Below are 27,011 nucleotides of genomic sequence, written 5' to 3' on the forward strand. Positions count from 1 at the left end.
GATGGATAAATAGTTTCCTTCGCAATTGAATGATAGGAGAGATCCCACTAAACACACATACTTTTGTTGTAGGACTAAGCCTGTTCATCAATCAAAGTAGAGATTTCCATTGCTGCTATCCTTCAGACAAAATATACAGTTCTAAGCAAAGGGTGTTAAAAATGTTTGACGCTTAGAGTTTTCCATATAAATCCAGCCCAGATTTAGACTATGATATAACTTAAACTGGACTGGAGTTCAGAATATGGGCCATAGAGTTTAGTAGAGGGTATTTAACAATAACATCAAATGATAAATTCTCTGAAATTTTCTCTGATTAGAAAAAGTGAAAAAATTTCCAAATACTTCCCTGATTTAAAAAAAAACTGAGAACCTAAATAGTGCTTGCAAATAGCATAAAATCACTTTCTCTGTAACATCTATACTGAAAGCATTTAACCATTTTGCACATATACATCATTTACATGTCATGGCTGGGCTGATGAAAATTAATCATTCTGAGGACACCTCGGCAAAATGTGATTTTAGAGTTTTGACATAAGTAGCAACTTTCTTTGGCCTGGGAAGAGTTCTCTACAAGAATTAGAAGACTGTTTTCACTCATAATGAGGTTGCCAACATTGCCATAATTCTAAAATACAGCATTTTCTGAGCTGACCTCAACATTTTAAGATACAAGTCTTTATACAGCCCAGCGACAATCTGTGTTGCACAAATGAACCATAAAAACAATGAGTAATGATGATGAATATTCAATAACTAAATTTTCTACAATAACCATTGAATTGTAATAGTACCATTGTTGTACATGTACTACCGTCAAGTGTGTTTCTAAAACACATAATAAAAGAAAATAACTAATCTGTACATATCTAAATAACAAAAACATGAGTCAATGACATTAGAGATGATATGATCCTGGCAAGATTGAAAAATCAATTAATTCTAACAACAGATAATCGTAACAAGATAACTACATGTATTTACTATACAATACATAAACAACATAAATAGAAATGTTGAGGCATGATTTATTTTTTACAGTTACACTAAAAAATAACGAAAAATACCTTTTAGCAAGCACACCACAAAGATCCGATTTCGGTCATACGAAGAAGGATTTATAAGCAAATTAAGACAAACCCTGCTGTCCAGAAATAACAGTGTAGTACAGTGTTGATGTTCATAGTGTGTTCACACTGTTCAAATGCTCAAATCTAACAGTGTGGTGATTATTTCACACTGTGGAAATGTCTTACAATATGAGTGATCACAGAGTGTTCACAAAGTGGACTATGTGAATATGTGATTCACACTGAAATAATTCTCAAATGTGACAGTGTGAAGATGATTTCAAATGAAACACAATGTAGGACACTGTGTTATTTTCTGCAGAGAAAAGAGAAAGGGAATGGGAACTATTTTTAATTAACAGCTCTGATCAATTTTCACAGACAAAATAAACATTTCATTTCATGATACCACTTTGTATACGTTAGAAACACAATCAATGTAAATATCAAAACAAAATATTTTTTCTTTTACACAAAAGGAAATCAATACTTATTTTTCCTCCACATCATAAATTAACAGGGAGAAAATTATCTGTCAAGGTCTCACTCATCTCTTCATCTCCGCAAAGGAAATATCATTATCAATATGTTAACTTCATATAGACTAAGTATATTTCATTTAGAATTTTCGTTATAATTTCTGATTATCGAAGCGGTAGAGTTTTAGTAAGTACCAAGAAAATATTTCCTTCTCTAAAAGGTTTTTCAACAAGGGGTTTTAAAATGTAACATGAGACAGGTTTGTCACGACATCAGTGGCAGGTTTGAAATCTAATTCAAGAGAGGAGTCCTCTCTTAAAAACTAAAACATTATGAACTACAATAACATAAAGTTACTGAAAAAAAAACATATTAAAAACCAATATATATTTTATTTGGCTGGCATGCTCTTCGAAGGTTCAAATAGATGTAATTCTCTGTATAATGAGCTACAGTAAATATTTTTATAGAAATGATCCTGGAAAAAATGGCTACAATTAGCTAGGTCATGTTATCAGTTCATGCTATATCAAAACAACGTGTTGTTATTTATCCAATACATCTCAAATTCTCAATTATGGAAAGTCAGTAACGACACCATTTAAAAAGCATGTGTCAATTGAAACTGTTATCTCTACTACGATAAAAACTTGACTGTGCATGGGTGATGGTTTTGCTCATTCAGTATATTAAAGGGAAAGTTGCCATTTGAAGGTTTGTGAAAAATATAGCTTCCAGTTATTGAGATCAATACAGATTGATCATAAATCTTTGTAAAATAGGGCCCCAAAATATAATGCTTCAATATGAAATAGGCTAGTCATACAAGAGTTGCATTTACAATCAAATTAAATTAAGATCTATCTCCATTCTTATATGTCACAATTTGAAATCAATCTCAGTTTGACTAGTCCTCAGTTTTCTGCAGTAAGGAAAACATATAAACCTCACAGAATTCAAGAACACAAAATTCATGGAAAATGCAATTATTCAGGCCAAAAAAAAACCTAATTAAATTACAACAAATACGTACAGTGAAAATAATGAAAATTGAGGCAACATAAAAAAGAAGATTATTCATAAGTGAAAATTCTGCCTATCAAGCCTGCTCTTAGTGTTTTACATGCCAAACTTTATATGCATTGGAACTCATGTTTTTCTGAGATTTTCACTTTTAATAGTTGCTTAATTATATTTGTATGTGTCACCCAAGAACAAAGAACATGATGTTAAGAACACCAGGGAAAAACAGAATTAGCATTTTTTTAAATAAAAAAAAACCTGGGTCTATAGTCTATACTGTTTATAAGATGGGTCCATGGTCACAAAATATCATTTAATACTCTTGATTTATATATATATATAATTTGATTGTTGACATTGATAGAAATTAAGTATAAATGAAGTGCTTCTGAGGAATGTATAAACTGACTTGATTTCAGAAAAAAAAATACTGTAAATTAATGGATTTTTGCTGTATTTCAGAAATGGGATTAACTTTCTTTGTGTGTGCACAAAAACTGCCTACACAAGCTGTAAGTAGAGACAAGGAGAGAGTAGAGAAGAAGTTTACAAGAAGTTGATCTGACTTGGGTCTAATCCATTCTAATAATGTTGTATATTAGTAGTATTTGTTAATAATTATAATACATGTATGAACCAAGCCTGACTTGTTCTGGACACTGCCTTGCAACATCTTATACATATCAATTGAACAGAGGTACACTAGCATACAGAATAAAGTTATTTCTAAAAACAAAATGTTGGAAAATAATTGCAAAAGAATGCCCCGAACAACCAAATGTAATTAACCGTCCTTGCTTGTGCATAAACATGAACAAAATATATCTACTTCTTCCGCTTTTGTGTAATAGCTAGTTTCTGCAGTGGTTATTTTGTTGATTTTTGTACAAAAATATTGTATACATCTATGGTATAAACATCCCTGGATAGTGTCAACGTCTTGAAAATATACACCAACAATATGAATGATGCCACATGCCATTTTGGAAAGGAAATTATACTGACCAATGGCACTGGTATGGATTTGGTGATTGTATGACAATGGCAATGACTATGTATATAGCAACTACAAAGCAGATTCATTATATCATACACCTGTCACAATGTCATTGACGATGACAATGTCGGTGTCAATGACAATGTCAATGTCAATGACAATGTTGGTGTCAATGACAGTGTCAAAGTCACTGCCAAATGAATATAATCATCACATAATAACGTAAGTTTAGATGTCCATGCCAATGATTTATCTCATTAAAGCCATAATCATCAATATCACAGAATAATAATTTTGTACATAAAAAATGTCAATGTGAATTAAACATTGCAATGTCAGTGTCAATTTCATCTGCCAAATTATCAATGTCAATTTCATAGGCAATAATGGAGGTCAATTTCAATGGCATCATTAATGTGCCAATATAACACATAATCATAACTACAATACTTGCTACCTTGGGTCACCCTGTCATAAATCTACTTCCTGCGTCTGGCGCCAGACATTTTTCGCCTCTTCCCTCGTCAGCTGCTCATGTTCCCGGGCCTTGTTGTAGAGGAGGACCCCGAACACGACGATAAGGGTTCCTATGCCGCTGTACAAGGTTACCGGGTTACCAAACGTCAGGATGGAGAGCCATATGAGGAGTGCTCTTTTTACAGTATTGGCAACGCTGTGAACGGAACATGTTTTCAAATCAATTGGAGATTACAAAGCATTAAGAGGTTCAAATGGCTAAGCATATGTTAAAATTCAGATTGTACAAAATAAAATATAGGGACAACTGGTTACTAATAGAAATATCTGAATGGAAGCATGACTTGTAATATATCAAATTGAAACTAAGGGAACATATCAATATATTTTAGAAAGATAATCGTAAAAAGAATTTAAGTTTCAATGAAAACGTGACATTTGACTAAAAACATTTTTATTAAAAAAATATCCCTAGAATCCCCCATTGAATAAATAATATATAAACATAGAAATGAATGAATGAATGAATGATTTAATGAATGAATGATTGAATGAATGAATGAATGAATGAATGAACAAACAAGTGAAAGAATGAATGAATGAATGAAGGAAAAAGTAATGAAGAATTGATGACTGAATGAATGAATTAATTAATTAATACTTAAATACATGAATAAATGAATAATTTTAAATAATACAATTAAAATTTTTTTAAAATAGAATCTAAAATTATTTGAAGATGCTGTATAAAGACACAAGAAGTTATTAGATGTGAACTCTCTGTTCATAAAGAGCCAGTTTGCTCATTTGCACCACCAAATTTATATAAAATTCACTTTCCCTAGAATGGCAGTCCATCTACATGGCAACATGTGTGTCTCACCAAATTCCACATCTCCCCCTAACAAGTATGTCTCCCTCTATAAGAATACTGACCTGTGAGTAACTGGCGATATCCTGCCCATGAGGGCGTAAGCAGTAATACTTTGAAGGTGAAAGAAGATTCCATCAACTATCAATGCCATGACAAGAACATGATCAGGAGCACCATCTTTAAAAGGAATTTCCTGTGTTTTTATAGGGAATCAGAGAAAAAAAAGATCTACCTGATAAGCATTAGTCCATGCTGATTTCATACCACAACTACCTGTATTCAAGGACCATCAGTCTATAACAAGTGGAACGCCTCTGGCAGTCTCGCCTGCATTACGCAATTTAATATAGCAGCAGTGCTAACTTTGAAAACTACTATAAAATAATCATTAACAAAAACATCATTCATATAATGACATAATACCACGTTCATTGACCATAAATGACATTTGAACAGAGACTTAAGACTGTCAACTACACCCATGTCCACATTTCATTCACTCTATCCATAAACTTTCAAAGTTATGATGGCACGTCAACAATTACCCCAACATGGCCTAAGTTTATTGACCTTAACTGACCTTTGACTTGGTTTTGTGACCTGAAACTCACAGGGGATGTTCAGTGATGCTTGATTACTCTTATGTCCAAGTTTTATGAACTAGATCCATAAACTTTCAGAGTTAGGATGGTAATTTAACATATACCCCCAACACGGCCAAAGTTCATTGACCTTAAATGACCATTGACCATGGTCATCAGGTCATGTGACCTGAAACTCGCACAGGATATTCAGTGGTACTTGATTAACCAAATGTCTAAGTTTCATGAACTAAATCCATAAATTTTCAAAGTTATGATGGTAATTCAACAAATACCCCCAACTTGGCCAAAGTTCATTGACCCTAAATGACCTTTGACCTTGGTCATGTGACCTGAAACTCAGGCAGGATGTTCACTAATACTTGATTAACCTTATGTCCAAGTTTCATGGACTAGATCCATAAATTTTCAAAGTTATGATGGTAATTCAACAAATACCCCCAACTTGGCCAAAGTTCATTGACCCTAAATGACCTTTGACCTTGGTCATGTGACCTGAAACTCAGGCAGGATGTTCACTAATACTTGATTAACCTTATGTCCAAGTTTCATGGACTAGATCCATAAATTTTCAAAGTTATGATAGTAATTCAACAAATACCCCCAACTTGACCAAAGTTCATTGACCCTAAATGACCTTTGACCTTGGTCACGTGACCTGAAACTCGAGCAGGATGTTCACTAATACTTGATTAACCTTATGCCCAAGTTTCATGAACTAGGTCCATATACTTTCTAAGTTATGATGTCATTTCAAAAACTTAACCTTCGGTTAAGATTTTGAAAATAATTTTCCCAACATGGTCTAAGTTCATTGACCCTAAATGACCTTTGACCTTGGTCATGTGACCTGAAACTCAGGCAGGATGTTCAGTAATACTTGATTAACCTTATGTCCAAGTTTCATGAACTAGGTCCATATACTTTCTAAGTTATGATGTCATTTCAAAAACTTAACCTTAGGTTAAGATTTGATGTTGACGCCGCCGCCGCCGTCAGAAAAGCGGCGCCTATAGTCTCGCTCTGCTATGCAGGCGAGACAAAAACCACAAGTTCAGTTACCCTTAAATATTTTTGCCCATTTCCCCAATGTATTGCAGAAATCTGTTCATGAAGACAGCATTACCTGCGCAGAAGGGTAAATTGCTAATTCGTCTACTGCCAACTCGTCTACTCACCACATGGTCTACTTTCATTTAGTCTAATGCCATTCGTCCATCAACATTTCTTCTAACAACCATTTAGTCCAATCATCGCTTTATCTAATCACCAGTTCGTCTGAGACCATTTCGTCTCATAACCACTTGGTGTAATATCCATTTAATTTTCATTCATTTTGCACAATTAACACTTAGTCCAATTAGACCAAATGGTATATGGACTAAATGGCTATTGGACCAACTGATTATTAGACAAAATGGTGAGTGGACGAATTGGCAATTAGACCATGTGGATAATGCACGAACTGATGGTAGACCAAATGATAGTAGACAAGTTGGCAACTGGACGAATTGGCATTAGACCAATTGGAAACAAACCTGCAGAAGGACACCTTGTTTAGACCACAAGTTTGGTTCCCTTGAATAGTTTTCCCAACTTAAACATAAACCCCTCAAAAAAAGTTTGGAAATCTGAGTTTGGCCATTAATATTCACTAAAACCGAGGAGGGATTATCGATCAAAGTCAGATTTCCAAACTTTTTTTGAGGAGTTTATACTGCAGAAATCTGTCCATAAAGACTACCTGATCATATTGGCTGCTTTTCACTTAGGTGGTTTTTATTTATTTACTGCAACAACCCTCAATCTCAATTTTTTTTTTCAATTTCAATTTATTCAACCATAAAAAAAATATCGATATACGAATCATACAGTGTACATAATTATGCAATAGATAATACAAAACATGGCTAGGACCATAAAAAGCAAATTGCTTGTAGAGAATGGCCCAAAATTATGTAGGTCACAGACAGAGTAAAGAGGAAAGGTGGATAGAACAGTAAGAATGAGGTTTTGTTTATGTAAAATAATTACTGAATTACCAGCTGGTACATTACAAATGCATGACCAGGGAGGGGGACAGGGGAGGAGGGAAAGGGGATGTTTCACAAAGAATAAAGTCCGACTCAAAATCAAATAGTTTCTTGGTTGCATGCTACTACATGTAGGTACCGGTAATCATCAATGAGATTAGATGTTAAATAAATGGTACGCATTGGCGCTTAAGCATGACTTACAATTCAAGATGAGGAGGCTGTGTATATATGTGCAGCATGTATTAGAGTGCAATGTTCTATTCAATCTTGCATCAAGATCGTAAAAGCAAATTATGGGGGCCTGCAGCTGTGGTTTTTTTTTTTTTTTTTTTTAATTAATTCTGTTTACATAAAGCAATCCTTCTTGCAAAAACTGATCAAGCACAACCAGAAATTTGTATTTCACAAGTCAAGATGATAACATGATTAACATGATCATCTATTATTCTTTAGTTTTGTTTATATTGGAATGCACAGCCCAGCACATTAACCCCCTATACTGTTGATAAATGAGGGAATGCAATAGCAATAGAGATTGGCTACAAAATCAAGTCAAGGCCATAGTATAATATGAGGCATATGTCCTTTCATACATGTACATATATGTGTTTTGTTGCTGGTACAGTACATGAAAGCACAACAATATTCACATTATTAATATTGCGAAAATTGCATAAAATAGTTTGCCTTGGAAAAGCTTGTATGTATCAGCATCATTCCTATTAGTAATGCTACAACATGCAAAATTTGCATGTACAACATATAAAGGGCATCCCAGAAAAAAAAGGAAACTGATGTTCTAATTTGTCTGTTCCAGAATGAATATATGATTTATAATATCATATCAATATCTTCAGCAAATCAATTTTTTCTGCTTTATTCTGGTACCAAATATGCATCGATGAGCAAGAGGAGTTTAAAATTTCAACATATTTAGGATACCGGATACAACAATCCTGCATTACAAAGGGATGGTTCATTATGATTTTAGGTGATTTTGTTGTTACTTCCAGTGGTTCTGTAAATACGAGTAGTTGGAGATTCAAATGTGAAAATCTGCAAAAATCAATCTTTCAGGTTTCAGTTTTTAATTGGTCTTAATCTTTCAGACATATACATGTAGGACATATCCCCCACAAATTGGTCTAAAATTAAAGAGATTTCACTTATTATAACAGTGCCACATTTAAAACCAAAATATATATGACGGTTGTGACATCTATCCCTGAAAATGGATTTACTTTTAGACAAACTACTGTGTATATGATGAAATATATATGGTGAAATATTTTAAGTTATCCTACAATGCTTAAAGGGATGGTCCGGGCTGAAAGTATGTATAGCTTAATAAATAGAGTAGAATTCACTGAGCAAAATGCCGAAAATTTCATCAAAATTGGATAACAAGTAACAAAGTTATTGAATTTTAAAGTTTAGCAATATTTTGTGAAAACAGTCGTCATGAATATTCATTAGGTGGGCTGATGATGTCACATCTCCACTTGTTCTTTTGTATTTTATTATATGAAAATACATGTAGGTTTATTCAAATTTTTTCCTCCAAGAACTAGAAAAATTGGATTGTCAACTGATTAAGTGCATTAGATATGTATTGCTGCAACTTATTTCATTATAAGGTAGACATATTATTCACACAAGTATGAAATAATAAAAAAAATGATTTTATGTAATAACATAAGAAAACGGAAAGTAGAGATGTGACATCATCAGCCCACCTAATGAATATTCATGACGACTGTTTTCACAAAATATTGCTAAACTTTAAACTCCAATAACTTTATTATTTGTTATCCGATTTTGATGAAATTTTCGGCATTTTGCTCAGTGAATTCTACTCTACGTATTACGATATAAATATTTTCAGCCCGGACCATCCCTTTTATGGAAAATGGTGGGGAATACCTAATGGAAAGTGGTTGGGAATGAATACAAGATTATCCATACGATCATAATTTATCAACACTCGTTGCAAATTTACTCACCAATATAAAATACCAAGATGGTATAAGTAGTATAACAGCTGCAGTGCTTGTGTAGAATTGTAATTCAGGAGGGCTGTGGAATTAAATTGATTGAGAACGCACATCGGATCAATTATCATTAATGCATGCATGCAATGAAAGCACTCAGCTGTTATCTAATGAATTGTACAGTGTCAGTCCAAAAACTTACAAATGAACAATTCCTTATTAATATTACCTTACAAATCTATTATGGACAGTACATTACACATAAATAATTTTGGTATCATTCTTGTATGCTTTGATGAACATGATACATTGTTTAAATAATTATGTGCAAAAATCAACTTGCACGACTTCCAAATGCCACTTTTGACCTCCCAATGGGAAATTGAGGCCTGGCCGAAAGTTAAATATTTGGCATGCTTTAGCAGGATAGGTGCAGAGGTCCATATATTATGTGTTATGTACATGTACATGAAACTAGCTGAACAGGAATTTCTAATGAGTCCAACCAGTTTGGACAGTTATCATGTTTTAATTATTTTTCCGTTTGTTTATTTATCATAATCAGGATGAAAACTATTATATCTTGGTTCTTGCTACTTACTACAGTGCGTATCAAAAAAAGTTTACACTTAGGAGAAGCCCTGGGAATTAAAAATATACGACATGCAGGTATTATTTCAACATATATTCTTGGGTTTTGGTCTCATCTATTCAATGACAGTAAAAATTTAGACAGAATGTTACACTTGAGTGAGCACTGTCCATTTTTGTAATGCTTGCAGAAATCTGTTTGCGCAGAAATGCTATTTTTCACGCTGTGTCAAGGGGAAAGGGCGAGATAAATCTTCCCCTGCGAAACATTTCTCATACATTTCACTTGCACTTATAGTCAATTGAAATAAAACGGATACATTCAAGCATTTTGTAACAATTTTGCCACCCAAATCTAAATTTCAACACTAAGTAAGCATAACCTTTACCCTTTTTGTGCCAGCTGGATCTGAGGACATAACTGAATCTGAACAAAAGTTTATATCAGATATCTCCAGCATTTTTTCACTAAGTTTTCATCATTTAAACTGGGTTTACATTTCATTTTTCATTTAATACACACTTTTCCCAAGCTTGACAATGATTAAAAAATTGAAAATCAAGCCTAAGCCATTTCATGTAAATCACAGCTCAGTGTAAAGCAAATATCGTCAAGACGGCCTGGGTGTTTGGAGGAGTGGGGTGGGGCGCAATGCACTCTTCCAAGTGTTTTGGGCAAGGAAACAAGTTTTAAAAAGTAAAATATTTCTTCAAATCAATTTTACTAGCTAAATTAAACATGTTCTTCATGGATAAAGTCTACTTTTATTCGCATTACTATTTCAAAGTTCTGCGCAAATCATTTTTCACTATCTTTTCAAAAATAAGTGGTGCTCACTCAAGAGGAAATATTTTTCGACAGTTATATCGTCATTTGCTTAAATGGACCTGTACCAATGTTAAAATGTGGAAAAATCTTCAGGATCTTACAAATGTACAATGTTACAGGATTTTTTCCAAGTGTAAACTTTTTTTTGATACGCACTGTATAACAAACAAATAATAATTAACTACAAGAACCTTCACAATTATTTTAATGAAATGCACTTTTCTCATTCTAAAAAAAAATCTGTTTGTTTTTTGGTGGGTTTATCCCAAGCTTTTTTTATGATAAACTATTACCTTTCTCTATTCATTAAAATCAACTTGATTGCAGTGTAATATCCTTTACAAAGATATCTTCACCCCATGAAACAGGATAAAATGTCACTGAACTGATTTTGGTATCTAGAAATTAGCTTCTTTTCTCAAAGTACCCTGTACTGTCTGTATAGCTTGAAGGTATGCTAAATGTGTGCTCTTGTATCACTTACATGTCACTGAGACTATACTCCCAATAAAGGAGCGGAGTTGTGTTTTAGCTGTTAAATGAGTCACAATACTGGACTACTGACCTATATTTACACTTAATACTGCTTATCAGCTTTTTTTTTCTTGAAGCACACTGTACTGCCAATACAGCTTGGAGTAAATGTTTACTCATGTCTCACTTTCTTGTTACCAAGATTATACTAACAAAGGAGTGAACTGGTATATTATTGAGCTGCTGAAAGTCTCATAATACATTGTACTTTTATATTTGTCCTTGCTACTGCTAATGAATTTCTTTTATTTCATAGTGCTCTGTACTATCAGTTCAGCTAGTATGCTAACTCTCTACCTTGTATCACTTGTTACCGAGATTCTGCTCTGTGGGAATTTGCTTATTTTCTTGAATCACCCTGTAGTTTGTACAGCTTGTGGGCATACTAAGTGTTTGCTCTTGTATCACTTTCTTGTTACTGAGATTATACTAACAAAGGAGTGAACTGGTATATCATTGAGCTGCTAAAAGATTCATAATAGTACTTTCTATTCATATTTGTCCTTGCTACTGCTAAGGAACTTCTTTTATTTCGCAGTGCTCTGTACTATCAGTTCAACTTTGGGGTACTAGTATGCTGTCTGCCTTGTATTACTTGTTACCGAGATTCTACTCAGTGGAAATTTGCTTATTTCTTGAATCACCCTGTAGTCTGTACAGCTTGTAGGTATGCTATAAAATGGTTGCTCTTTATATATCACTTACTTGTTACTCAGATTCTAATGACAATAAAGGAGCAAACTGGTATATTATTGAGCTGCTAAAAAATGATAACCCATGTTTGTACTTTCTATTTATATTTGACCTTGCTACTGCTAAGGAACTTCTTTTATTTAATAGTGCTCTGTACTATCAGTTCAGCTAGTATGCTAACTGTCTGACTTGTATTACTTGTTACTGAGATTCTACTCAGAGGAAAGTTCCTTATTTTCTTTAATCACCCTGTTGTCTGTACAACTTGTGGGTATGCTAAATGTTTGCCTTGTATCACTTTTACTTGTTACTCAGATTCTAATGACAATAAAGGAGCAAACTGGTATATCATTGAGCTGCTAAAAAATAATAATAACCCATATATGTACTTTCTATTTATATTTGTCCTTGCTACTGCTAAGGAACTTATTTTATAATAGTGCTTTGTACTGTTAGTTCAGCTTGGGGGTATGCGAAATGTCTGCTTTTTATTACTTACTTTTTACTGAGACTCTACTCAGTGGAAATTTGCTTATTTCTTGAATCACCCTGTACTGTATGTAAAGCTTGTGGGTATGCTAAATGTTTGCACTTGTATCACTTACTTGTTACCTAGATTCTACTCACAACAATAGAGCAGAGTGGTGTATTATTTAGCTGTTAAATGATTCACAATACATGGACTACTTACCTATATTTGTACTTGCTACTGCTTAGGAGTTTCTTTGAAAATACATTCTGTAGGCTACAAGGGAGAGAAAGGGAGAAAGAGAGAGTGACAAGAAAAAAAAAGTGATAAGCTGCAATTGAAATGGGAAGGTAGTGATGGTTCACTAATGCAAATATTGTACCTAATATCTCGTACAGATAAGTGGCCACAGGAGAAAGGTGGCATTTGTAGACCTGTTCTGTAACACATAATTTCATTTCTCTTTTAACAAGTTTGGTAGCTACTTACATGTACATGTACATGTATTAGGTGTTTGAACTTCATGTATGTTTTAGAGGAAAGGAAACTAACAAACAAGACAAGACAGTGGCAACACGAAATGTAAATGATATGGTCACAATATTAATATTAATCAACTTTGATTTTTTTTTTTTTAGAGTGTTCTTTGGGCTTGACGTTGCCATCATAAAATGATGAGAAGTGGCCCATACCTGCCCCCCAACAAAAATTTTAAAGTACAAGATAAAGCATGATTTTAAAGACTTTCTCATAATAATAATAATACCAACATGCTCATATAGCGCATATCACTACCCAACGCAGCCTTTTACAGCACAGTGGCACTTCAAGGAATAAATTCCTGCCAGGTACCCATTTACCTCACCTGGGTCGAGTGCAGCACAGTGTGGATAAATTTCTTGCCAAAGGTATTCACGCCATGGCTGGGATTTGAACCCACAACACAACCCTCTGTTTCAAAGTCTGAAGACTAATGATGTCTAATCCACTGGGCCACAACGCTCCACATAAAATCCTTTTTTGTTACAAGATTGTTGTTTTAAATAGTACTTCTAGCTTGCTTCGCTTCAGTTTACAGACTGTATCAACAAGCATTAAAATCAAGATGTATATTCTTTTACAATGTTGATCAGTATAAACTAACTACAGCTTGTAAACATGTTTGTGATTGTAGCTCTATAGAATCGACTGAACATACGTTTAAAGACAAACACAAGCAATTCAAGAATAGAATATTGAGTTACTATGTACACGTGTAGTTGTGTATGTAACATACATGTACCTGCAGCAAAACAAAAGTCAGATTGAGTTACCTATCCTTGTGTACACAAGAGAAAACCGAGTCAAAAGGAAGGTGCCCTACTTTCGCTGTGCAGTGACATGAAGTGCTTTCATAGTCATACCTGCTCCATCAAAGAAAATACCTGGTATTTTCTAAGTGGGATTTCTATCCATATTGAAAAATACATGTTCCAAGAGGTTGTGTAGAGTGTGAATGCAAATTACTTTTCAACTCTCAAATTCAGATTCAAATTTTTAGTTATTTATTTCAAACAGAAAATAGTGTAAACTCTACTTCTCTACAATGCAGTAAAGGGCTATTCCACGGTTACTCACGTTACATTTGGAGACACCTTGACTCATACTTGGAGCTGTAACTCCATTATTATTGATAGGAACTAAACATCTCTTTATCACAACATAGTACGCAGTCTGACTATCCTTTGTATAAAAACAAAACTTGGGAAATTTTATTATGCTCCTGGCAAATCTTTGAAATGTGTCGGTTACTCATGTTACATGATTTGGACATGCATAAAATGAAAAGTGGACATAAGTGAAAAGTGTCCTCATGCAAGGCTTTTATGAAAGTTGATTATATCCATTTCAAAGAAGTATATTAGGGAGACAAATTTGTATATAATAAAAAAAATAAAGAACACATGGTTTTTACAAGGGGTGCAGATAAAGTGGTTACTCACGTTACGGTTCAGATGGGCTATATGTACAAAGACACATTGAGCTCATGTCCAACAACCTATGGAATTGCCCTAAAGTATATCTATATTTTGTGTGTAGAACACTTGTTTTCGTATGTGAGTGAGCCATCATCCTGATCCATGGATAAAAAAAATAATTTGTTGTAATTTGCATGCACAATGTGAGTTAAGGTGTACATGTACTTTTCATTAAGGAGATGTAATCCACATGTAGCTATAGGATCCACTCTGTGACTCAACAGAGTGTCAAGTACTGACCACAAGCTGATAGACTATGACAACCGCTCATTCCAGGAGTCTGAATGTGCAGCCTACAATTACATGTACTTGGGTACAGAAAAATAGCAGCTGATATATAACTAGCTAGTCTTGTGTGAGTTTCAATCAGGGTCTGTGCCGGGGGGGGGGGGGGCACTCACACATAATGGTGGTACAGGACGTGCCGCTTTGATGACCCCCTTTACAGTTCTCTAGATACTCCAAATGACAAAAGTTCAAATCAGAAGCCGCAAAGCCCCGCTCGAAAAGACCCCCATCACGAGACCTCTCAGTTCTACAGCCCTGCCAGAATTGTCGAGCGTGAGCACTGCACGCGAGAGATGCACGTACGGATTCGCAACTCCCTACATACATGTATAACTAGTAGCCACTCCGTGCATGGCTAGCAGCATGCACAGCGCTATGGTGCAACGTACTTTCAGTGCCGTGATCCCGTTCCGTAGGTCCGTTTTCCACACCGCGCGCCTGCGCGGTATATATTTATTTCCCAAGACCCCTTAATTTACCCTTATAGTCAGTTCCTCAGACCCTCATTTCAGAGTTTCATGAGGCACAACCCCATAAAAAAAAAATTGAGTGCCCCCCCCCCCCCCCACCCCCCCCCCCCCCCCCCCCCGGAGTCTGTGCCTGCAGAATTAACTGACATAATATCAATACATTGGATGTCTAGTGCTTGGTTGTACAACTTAATATATGGGAGTCTATAAATGGACATAATATATGTACCGGAAGGCTGGAACTAGAGCTATGGAACAAAAGCGAAAAATCCCACATTGGTCCAGTCTTCTAGCATAAGGCCTGAAAAATAATTAAATTATATTGCCCTCATTTGACCAACCATAAAATGTATAAAAAAACAGACTCGCTTTTTTTTTTGGGGGGGGGGGGGACAGACCACAACTTACAAATGCAAGGTTTTGTGAGACAAAGTCAGATTTGGGTGAAGACTTTGCTCAAATTTGTATTAAATGGCTTTAAAAAGCACTTTCATAATATGCGTTTGACGTACGTGTTTGATGTCATATCATCCCATCCTTGTGCAGTGCAGCAAGGAAGGATACCCCAGTCTGAAAATATTTATATCTAATTAAATGGAGTAAAATTCACAGAGCAAAATGCTGAAAATTCCATCAAAATTGGATAACAAATAACGAAGTTATTGAATTTTAAAGTTTAGTAATATTTTGTGAAAATAATCATATGCAGGTCATCATGAATATTCATTAGTAATAGTAGGGCTGGTGATATCACATCCCCACTTTCCTTTTTTTTATGATATTGTATGAAATCATAATTGTTTCATTTTTCATACAGGTGTTAATGTGTCTCCAATCCATTATAATGAAATATCTTGCAGCAATGAATATCTATAAATCAGTTGTCAATCCAATTTTTTCAGTTCTTGGTAGTAAAAATTTGAAATACCTGATTTCATATAATAAAATACAAAAGAACAAGTGGGAATATGACATCATCAATTTCCTCATTATCATGATAAATAATGAATAATAATAAACAATGAGGAATAATGCAAATCTTTAAAATGACATACATGTAACTTTGTTATTCCTTGTCCGATTTTGATCAAATTTTCAGTGTTTTGTCTTATTTTTCTTTATCTGCTTTGAATCATATTATCTTCAGCTGGGAGAATCCCTTTAAAAAAGAGAGAAAAAAAACCGACTGATCAAACTTTCTGATTTGAGGCTTATGAGTGCAACATAACAAATTTTTTTAGGCCTATTATAAAGTTGGGACTGATGCTAGACATCTGTCAAGACCTTTTGTACGTATGTAGACACTAGAAAGGATCTATAGCAATAATGTCCATTCACAGGCCAACAAGTGTTTGTTATGTAAAGTCTAGGGATGTTTTACCTATATTGGTAAAAATATAGATCTTGAAGCAAGTCTAGCAAAAGTGCAAATTTGCTGTTTGGATTCTATTTTATCTTTTATAGTGTACTACACTTCTATTACATGTATGTTTCAACATTCCGGTAGTAGTAGTATCCTCATCATTATTATTCTCATCATCATCATCCATCATCATCATAATTGCCATCAACATTATCATTATATTAATATTATCATCATCATCATCATTTTTACATTAGGATAATCATTCATTGGATTCAAGTGTACGGTACAGTAAAAGAAGTAGGCCATCTGTACATCAGACATCTGAATGCAACTATTGATTCCCAACACATATTGATCGTCAATTGTGAATGAATTAAAAATTCATGAATGAACTTGGTCATAAGCACCATACCTTTCCAGAACAAGGTCAAATGAAATCATGATGATGCAGAGCGACAGATTTGAACACACACCCTTAAACACCATCGATCAATTCAAAGAGCTTACATGTTATTCATAACGATGATAAATCCACTGTTGATATAATACTAGTAATAAAATAACACTGAGTCTGCATATAGGGAGTTATCAAATATAAGCTAAAAGTGCATGTATTGGCAGCAAACAATAATTTCATGACAAGTCTTTAAAATCAAGTGTAATTGTCACCATTTAGATCTCGAGCTAGTCATTTGCATTTAATTCTGTGAAATCATGATGCCTAACACATGCCTATATCACATTGAAGAATATCAACAAACATTAGCAAATGTGGCAGTGTACTTTCATTGTTTAAAAAAAGACATAACAGTAGACATCCGGATGGAATGCCATGCTTTTTTCCAATTACACATTTGTACTATAAATAGAATCAATATTTGGCACACAATGTATTCAATTACACACTTGGGTGGTCATTTTATTGCATTCTGTTGGGAATCATTTTCATACTGTTACCACTAGAATTTACACTATACGCCTGGTAATCATAATGTCTTGTAAGGAAAATAATTTTGCGTACTTAAAGTTAAGTTCAATGAAACATTGAATTTATTAAGTGTGTAAATGTTGTCTAGAGAAAAATAATTTCAGGCAAAAAACGCATAGCTGCCAACATTTAGAAACTCTGGACAACCAATGCCAAGGTATCTAGGAGGCCGACCAAGACCCCGCCGGGGTCCAGGGGCAGATCCCCATGCAGGGGTCAAGAAGGCAGTTCCCCCTGAAATTTTAGCAACTTTAACCTTACAAGGCCTGGCTTATTAAAGGATGTATTGAAGACTTGGGGGGGCATGAATGGCTCTATGGCAATTTTCCCACATATTTTTCCCTATACAAAATTTTAGAAATCAGGACGTTCTGATTTCTGGCCACTTGAAAGTTGAAAACTAAGACAATCCTGAATTCCTGATAAAATCAGAACAGTTGGCAGGTCTGCAAAATGCATTTTTTACATTTAGTAAAAAGAGGAAGATTTAGCTTTTTCTGGCCCTACATATTTTGCACTTGAACTGCCCCAATTCTTATAGAAGTGCACTCGTGTGTACTGCACTGCCTGTGTGTACAACGTATATTGACTACTTTACACCTGTATGCAATGTTCACTATTGATTTTTGTCCTCAGAATAAATTTGCACTTAAAAATTTGCAGTTTGTCTTTTGTGAACCAGGAAATTCCCTGAACCAAATAATTCTTTTAATTGAACTATAAAATTAAATTAATCAGGGAAAAAATCATAGAGAGAGGGGGGGTGCTTGGGGTGATTTCAACCCCGAAATGATCAAAAGAGACCTCGTACGTGTATACCAAAAGAGAGCCCCAGAAAATTTCCATTCACTACAATGTTAAAACTTATCAAATGTTGCAGATTTAGTAGGTTGTGAAAAGAAGCCCCTGAAAATGAAAATATATAATTTCTATAATATATCTTTTTGCCTGCAATGAATAATTAGGCACATTATAATTATTTCATACAACCTGTACTCCATGATTACACCATTAAATTTGGATATATAATGTGTTTTTATATTTTATAATCACTGACCTAGGATATCCCAAACAAAATCGGTGACTACTACATGTACATGTATGTATTACAGTCAGAATCATGCACTCCTCTTTATAATATACAGGGGTAAGGATGTTTGTGATGAAAAATAGATTTCTATCACCAGGTGACTACCGTAGGTTCCTTCCTACTTAAAAGGGCGAGTTCCTGTCTTTAGTAAAAGCATCAATCATCCTATAACGGCTCTACACAGGTAGTATTCATTGCTCACTCATAATACCTAGATGATGACACGGCATTTGCTCTGGCGACAATTTTATCTAAAATATATAGGGTCAGCGTTATGGTTGCAAGGTTAGGTTTAGGGTTAGGTTTAGGATAGGGTATACATTGAAGTGTTACATCCAGGGTTGAAGTTGATCATTCCAGTTAGTGTGTGGAATGCGGTGCAAATGTCGCCGGACCAATTGTCATGGACCCACCTAGATCACATGGAGCAGTACTGTGGTCTCATGTTAGCATTAATGAATAATGTACAAAAGCAACATGTATAAATTGCAAATTTACAATTGAAATTCTAAATTAGACTCAAACAATGCCCTATAAATCTCTGCTGGGCCCCAGTTCATGAAAATTAATATTATCGTATTAATCTTTGCCATCAAATGGAAATAAGCACCAAATCCTTGATTTTGATCGGTTGTTGGTCATTGTTACCATGGTAGTTACTCTTGGACGGCAAAGTTACACATACATTGTACATGTACCATATTAAAGAATAAACCCTTTTAAGCAAGAGGGCTTTGGATGGCATTTACTATTGAAGTTGTTCATAAATTACATACAACTTTTAATACACAACGGGTGACCGTTTCTAAATTGTGTTAAATTAGTTGCAATCCGACTTTGTAATTCAAAAATCCTCATTTCCAACAAGCATTCAATACTTTTCAAGTTGAATTAGGGTAATGCAGGAAATGCACTCCAATTTAAGTAGCAATGGGCTATAGAATGTTGATGTTTCAGATCACAGAGAGGACCAGCTCAAAAGATGCAGTTTGTGCTCCTGAGCATTTTGACACCTTTTTCGGAAAAATCGGTCGAACATTGAGGGGGTGCTGCCCAAATAACAAATTGGGGCAAAAAGGTCGTTGACCCCAACCCATTTTGTGCAACTCATCTTGCGCATCTTCTGAGACCAAATTTGCGATGCCCGGGTAAACGGTTTCGAAATTACGCAACATTTTCTAAGTGGGTGTCAGACCCAAAATTGCTTATAAACGTGATTCCGTGCACAAAGTAAATGCCAATTGGGTTAATTACACTATTTGCATTGACTCTGTACACAAAATCACATTTTTGAGCAATTTGGGGTGTGACATGCACTTACAAAATGTTGCGCAATATCAAAACCGTGTACCCGGGCATCGCAAATTTTGTCTCAGATGCGCAAAGCTTGAAAGTAAAGTCACCGATCAGCGAGGGAAAAAAATTTATTGTGGTCGTGTGTAGTGACAAAATTCGTCAAGGGGCGTTCAAATTGACCCCATCCCAAATTAAGTAAGGGTTGAATTTTAACTACGAAGACAGCATTTGTACATCTTTTTATTATCAAAAATGAATTTCTTGTCCAAAATAACATAGAAATTGACACAAAAATCATTAAAATAACTTTTGCAGAAGCCGAGATCTATATATATACAAATTTGACAATAGTGGGTTGGGGTCAACGACCTTTTTGCTCAAACTCGTTCTTTGGGCGGCACCCCCTCAATGTTCGACCGATTTTTCCGAAAAAGGTGTCAAAATGCTTAGGAGCAGAAACTGCATCTTTTGAGCTAGTCCTCTCTGTAATCTGAAACATCAACATTCTATAGCCCACCACTAATTTAAGCAGAGAAAATCTGCGTTATATAATTCAGCACTTGAAAAGAGTTGTCAGTCATGCATACAGTCTGCAAAACTTACGAACAGTTTAATGACAAAGCCCCCAGGTGCATCTGTGTATCTCGTCTAATTTCATAAAACAAAATATGTCTCATGGGAAAATACCTTCACACAACATATGTCAAGTTCACACAGAGATAAGTGGCATTGATGAAATTTTTATTTCAAAACCAATTGAGAGTACTTGTAGTCTAAAAAACTAAAAGTCTGCCATTTTGAAGAAAATCAATATTGCCAATTTAAGGATCCACAGAAAAGGTTATGCCATTGGTCTAATGATCACTTGGGCTAATTTCAATCGTACAAATATCACTTGGTCTAATTACTATTTGGTCTTCTCAAAATGTTGTATTTGATGAATGAAGGTTTGCAAAATTGTATATAAAAGTGAAAAGTTAAACCACATAATTAGACCTATAAAGTCCCACCTAATATTCCCTTGACATACACAAAATTATGATCAGCATTCATCCTTTCATTGGTAGCCACATACATGTACTCTTGTGAAACATTTGTGAAAACATGGGAGAAATAATCAATGAAAACAGATCAATTATGAGGTCATCTCCATAGGTACACTAAACATCTCAAGAATACATATTTGCACTCACCAGTCCACAAGATTTGTTGCTATGGCAGCAGAGAATCCAATCATGGTGAAGCTGAGCTCGTAGCAGCTCGTGAGCGCCAGACCTCCGACGACAGGAACAAGAGACATTTTGACCCACATGCCTGTTCTCTCACGAAGCACAACACTGGCTAATACGACGGTGAAGAAAGGGGCGGAGCTCTTTATCGTTTCGGTAAAAGACACTGCTATATGTTTCAGCGATACTAAACCTAATACTACAGTGGCAAACCTGAGGAAGAAAAGAGAATAAGCCTTCATGAAATATCAATGGGCTTTTATAATGCTATCTTGACTTGACGCCACACTTGTTAACCCAGGTTTAGATCCAATCATTAGCTACAGCAAACAAAGAAATCAGTTTTTATTCTCATATTTTTCCCCATCCCATGATTAAAAATATAATTTCAAGTCAGTTTTTTTTTTGTAATTTTTGTCTAATACCAAGCCTTCATTATTTAGACATTTTGATTGCAAACTTTACATAGACATCTCATTTTAGATAGCATTATTCACACAAGATATTTCTTTCGATAACATTGAATTCAAACTTTGAGAATGAGTAATCTTTTGATTTGTTAAACAAAACCCAATTTACATGCATGGTTTACAGAAACTACACCCAGTCCATATCTTTCACTATATCACGCCTGGCTAATCAGTAAATAGATCTGATGCATACCCTTTTAAACCAATCAGAGGCCTAGTACCTCAATATGCAGTACATAATTTGTTGTATGTCTTCACCTCATTATGCCTAGAAGAACCATATTTCTCTTGAAATTGTGAGGCTTCTCATCTCTCACTGTATGTCGGTAAAGACAGCAGGGCACGCGCATCTTGATGAAGCCACAGATTGTCGTCATCATCATCTGTACTGAACCTATCATTAAATAAAATTATATTAAAAATACATGAAATCGAGGGCATTAGTCAATGCACAAAGTACCTCTGGAATAGTTATGACATAATTGGAGTTTCAAAAGAAATCAAGTGTGGGCTGTAACAGAGTTCTAATGCCTGAGCAAAATGATGTACATTATTTCAATTGTAAAATAGGAATGTGAATCCCTGTTTTGGTTAAATTTTGTAAATTCTAAAGTAAAGGCATCAGCCAAATAAACCAAGAAATAATTATTTTAATACTAAAAAGGAAAGGAAGAAAATGTGACAATATGTGTACACACCCATACACCAACCTTGTAAACCCCAATAAAAAAAAAAGCTGAGTCGGTGTGGTCGGACACACCGGTTCCTGACTGTTTCTGTTGGGGACCAGTTTGATTTTGTCAGAAGAGAGAAGCAAGCACTAAACTCAGAGGCTCTTTAAAAATTTCAAGCAAGTATTGATCGAAATCAGAGTGACAGAAAATCTTAAGTAACATGGAATTTCACTGAAATTATTCTATTTTTGTTTAAAACATTGTCACCTGGCTGGCAGAAGGGCAGTAGGATGTACTGTGCAGCGATTTTTAAAACCTGCATGCGCCATGCTGGCAAAACGATGTTAGCTGAAGTTCACACTACATCTAGTTATTCCCTTTTTTCCTGAACAAAAATGGGAATATGCGTAAATCCTAGAGTCCTTATGCCATCCAGCCAGGCGACAAAATGTGTGGTAACTTCAGGATTACAGATAGACTCACCCAACATTCCTGGGTTGCCTTTCAAAGAACTTAGGATGTACTTATTGAGGAAGAGTGTGCAAAAGCTAAAGAAATACCAAAGCAGGAGGTAAGAGATGGCAGTTGCCGTGAGTAGATTGTCCTGGGAATCCTTAGTCCTTTGTATACGAATTCCCTGAACTGGAATGGCTCGTTTGTCCTGGAGGGACTCTCTGTGAAATGATGATTGTCTTGTAACAGGAGGCTTGTGGTTCTTGGTGATAGGGTGTTCTATAGAATCAAAGGAAGAGCTACTGAAAATCACAGCATCATCGTCTGAGAACGACACCAAGGTGTCAGGAGAGGCCTTCTCTACAGGATTATCAAGAGAGTTGGATTTTGAGAGAGCTGTCTTGAAAGCTCCCGTGGAGTTTGGCAGACTTCCCGACAGAGATGCGGAAGCCACTTCCATCTGCCGTGTTCCCAGGGTATCTTCGTGATTGTGGGGCACGCAGCTGCTGTTTTCCGTCGTTGAACGGGATCGCATCCGCGACTGGAACTGGAAGGAATCTGGACCTCTGTGCCTGGCATCTGTCTCAAAGAATTTGCTGGTGTTCTTGACGTCCACATCAAGTGGGCTCTTGGATCCTGGTTGGACCAAATCAAAGAGAGGACTTGAGGGCCCATGTTGGCCAAGTTGATGATTCATCATAAGCAACTTCACAATGATATCTCCATATCAGATTCTCAGTACTCCAACAAAACTGCAGCTAACGACCTCAGTATACACATGGCTATGTTATTGATTATCAGCTTGGCCAATAAAGGAGTTGGTAATCACAAGGAAATCTTGAACCACCAGGAACAGAGTGTTGTTTTAACTTTTGATCATGACCACAAAGAGCATCTGCTTATTCACATGGATGGCAGCAATGAAGACCTGTTCAAAGATTGATAAAAACCGAAAATTAAATGACAGATAGTTCAGTTGGAACATGAACGATTCTAAACACAGGCTTGACAAATAGGAGATGCGCCCCCTGCTATAGCTGCAATTTACTCATCAGTGTGCCAAAGCCGAAATTTAAGTCTCAGTGATTTAAAAAAATATATATTAATACCCAATTGTGTTATGACTTTATTTTTTTGCTCTATTTACACAAATTATGTCATTATCAAGATTGGATTCCCATAAAATATTATGTATAAATTGTAAGCAAGGGTTCATCCTGATAATGTTAGGCCTACACAAAGTTTTCCTGACATAGCGAGGTTGGACAACGAAAAAAGCGAAACAGCATTTCTACTAAAAAGCATTACCTTAATACATGTATATTCTTTATTAGCATAATTATCACCGACATTGCACAAAACTTACCTCAAAATTTCCTAAATAGTAAAAAATAAGGCTTAAATACTCCATAAAATCATGTATGCATATTGGTCCATCCCTATATGCTATACTATGTGGGCAAGAGGCTAAAAATAGGCATTTTAAAGGTCAAGTCCACCCCAGAAAATTGTTGATTTGAATCGATAGAGAAAAATAAAAACAAACATAACGCTGCAAATTTCATCAAAATCGGATGTAAAATAAGAAAGTTATGACATTTTTAAGTTTCGCTTATTTTTCACAAAACAGTTAAATGCACAACTCAGCGATATGCAAATGAGAGTCGATGATGTCCATCACTCACTATTTCTTTTGTTTTTTATTGTTTGAATAATACAATATTTCAATTTTTGCTGATTTGAAAATAAGGATCAACTTAACTTAAACATAAGCTGATAAAATAATGGTAATTCCGCATGTTCAGGGAGAAATAATAATTTGTTGCTCTTGACGAGGAGAAAATTAGAGTATTTCATATTTCATATAATAAAATACAAAAGAAATAGTGAGTGGGTGACGTCATCAGTCTGCCAATTTGCATACCAACCAGGATGTGCATAGAACTGATTTGTGAAATTAAGCGAAACTTTAAAATGTCATAACTTTCTTATTTTACATCCGATTTTGATGAAATTTTCAGTGTTTTGCTTGTTGGATTTTTCTCCTTTTTTTCAAATCAACTTTTTGTTGGGGTGGACTTGTCCTTTAAAGTCTTTATGCTGACCTAGGACTGTTTGAGCCTCTGACAAAAGCTGTGGAGACATGTCACATCAATAATCAACTTGGATGCCAGAAAATGTGAAGAAGTCACTAAGTTTAACTACTTCTACGACGATACTCAGCAGGATCCATAAGTCAGGATGTAGTGCTAAGGAAATATATTGGGTGCTCATCTGCAGTGCATACTTGTTGGTGCTTTTAAAACGTTGTGCTGTTTGTGCAAGTAAAAATCTAGTTCCTTGGTTTAGATGTTGGTTGGAAGCGCCCCCCTGAAGGCCTCCAATGAAGGGGCATCAAGGATGGTTTTGGGAAGCGCACCCAAGCAGTCACTGTCCTGGGAAAATACATTGTTCACTCAAAATAAAAAAATAAAATTTGAGGCCAACTCACCTAGACTCTATTGACTTTTTGGACACATGTCTACAGCACAATCTAGTTCCATTGCCTAGCCTAACATAGCATCTTGTACAACTTAAAACCATTCATCCAACATTAATACTGCAAGAAAAAAAACTTAAGTGGCTAGCTATCGGCTTGGATTGAATTCCATCTTGAAAAAATATCTAAAGGACAGCATTGATAATGTATCACATGAATTTACCCGACTTTTATTGAGACAATATTTGTTTCAAAATTTATTAATGACATTGATAATTCAGAAGAAAAAAGAAAATGTCCAGAGAAGAAGGGAAAAGAAAAGTAAAATGGAAAAGGACAAGTCAAGAGTTGAAATGCTCATTGGGCTGGGGTATCGAGAAGGAATTAAAAATTAAAATTAGTCATGAAAGTCATTTTCTTTTTAGTATTTTGTTAATTTTTTAATAATTCTGAGTAGATCTCTAGATCTAGATCAAAATAAACAAACATGAGTATAGGCCCTAAGCCAGAATAAATTTAATCCCCTTTGATTTTTGAATTTAGTCCTCGACCTTGGGCTTAACTTTGCATCCATGCCTACTAAATTACCAGCATACATTCTCGTGCAAGTGGTAGTCCCATCATCAAATGCATCGGGGAATGATCGATGAAGAACCAGGCAGGCTGAATTTTGAAGACTTTTATCCGACATTTTATTATCAGAGACAGAGAATACAGCATCACAACCTTAACTTGTCTTGGTCATGACTCATGGCAGTTTATATTGACTCTCTACTAGACTCTACACATAAAAAATGCTCAAATTCACCTTTCAAGACAAAACGAGAAGAAAAAAAAAACTTCAATCCAAAAACATGCTGCTGGTGAGTGCAGTGCTGCATCCACTACCGCCGCCGAGCTGTGGCATCCACTGTTGTTTACGTGGCGCATCTTTTTTTTCACACGTTAGCAGATGCCTCAACTTCTCCTGATGTCAGCAAAAGGCTGTCACATTTGCCCCGAGTCCTCGGGGACATCCACCGCACAGTGTGGTAGATACGCTCTAGCTGTCGCGGCTAAAACACAGTGCTGAAGTCAGCACTCAAAATTAAACACAGGCATCGGCGACTAAATGCTTAAAAACACCATTATCGCGCACTCACATACTTAAGAATCAAATCATATTGCAAAATATAATAGTCGTATATACTCACACAATGGTTAAATGACAGAAAAATTAGGTGATTTAGCAAAAAGATGATATTCCTTTCGCAGTCCTGGTGATCTTTAGAGGATGAATGACATGACATGCCTGCTCGTTGATAGTCTTCGTAGGAAAACACTATAACCATGAGATGTGAAAATTACTCTTAGATCATTTTGCAAGACAAAGGGAAGCGAATAAATAGATAAAATAAGTAATATCGAAAGAATTCAGTGTCTTTCAAACTTAAAATATATTTACAGAAGCATGCAAAGTGATTTACCTTTTAGTTTTTGTATCTTGTGCCAATTTACCAGTTTCTGACTGGTAAGATAGAC

General features: G+C 35.3%; 1 protein-coding gene across 2 annotated transcripts; it reads right to left on the bottom strand.

Annotated features, from left to right (window-relative positions):
- On the bottom strand, positions 1-26,809 carry LOC129276720 (solute carrier family 35 member E2A-like). Of its 2 annotated transcripts, none has more exons than XM_054913119.2 (8): positions 26,684-26,809; positions 23,042-23,939; positions 22,143-22,278; positions 21,379-21,627; positions 12,892-12,945; positions 9,566-9,638; positions 4,987-5,117; positions 1-4,246 (listed from the first exon to the last, which is right to left on the bottom strand). In XM_054913119.2, the coding sequence occupies exons 2-8, from the start codon at positions 23,709-23,711 to the stop codon at positions 4,045-4,047; spliced, it is 1,515 nt and encodes a 504-aa protein (XP_054769094.2). In that variant the 5' UTR covers positions 23,712-23,939; positions 26,684-26,809; the 3' UTR covers positions 1-4,044. The 2 variants fall into 2 exon arrangements, with proteins under 2 accessions (XP_054769094.2, XP_063965160.1); XM_064109090.1 differs by lacking the exon at positions 26,684-26,809 and adding an exon at positions 26,299-26,518 and having other exon boundaries at positions 3,059-4,246.
- Between the last annotated feature and the right edge of the window lie 202 nt (positions 26,810-27,011).

Source organism: Lytechinus pictus, chromosome 14 (genome assembly GCF_037042905.1).
Source record: "Lytechinus pictus isolate F3 Inbred chromosome 14, Lp3.0, whole genome shotgun sequence".
Taxonomy (NCBI): domain Eukaryota; kingdom Metazoa; phylum Echinodermata; class Echinoidea; order Temnopleuroida; family Toxopneustidae; genus Lytechinus; species Lytechinus pictus.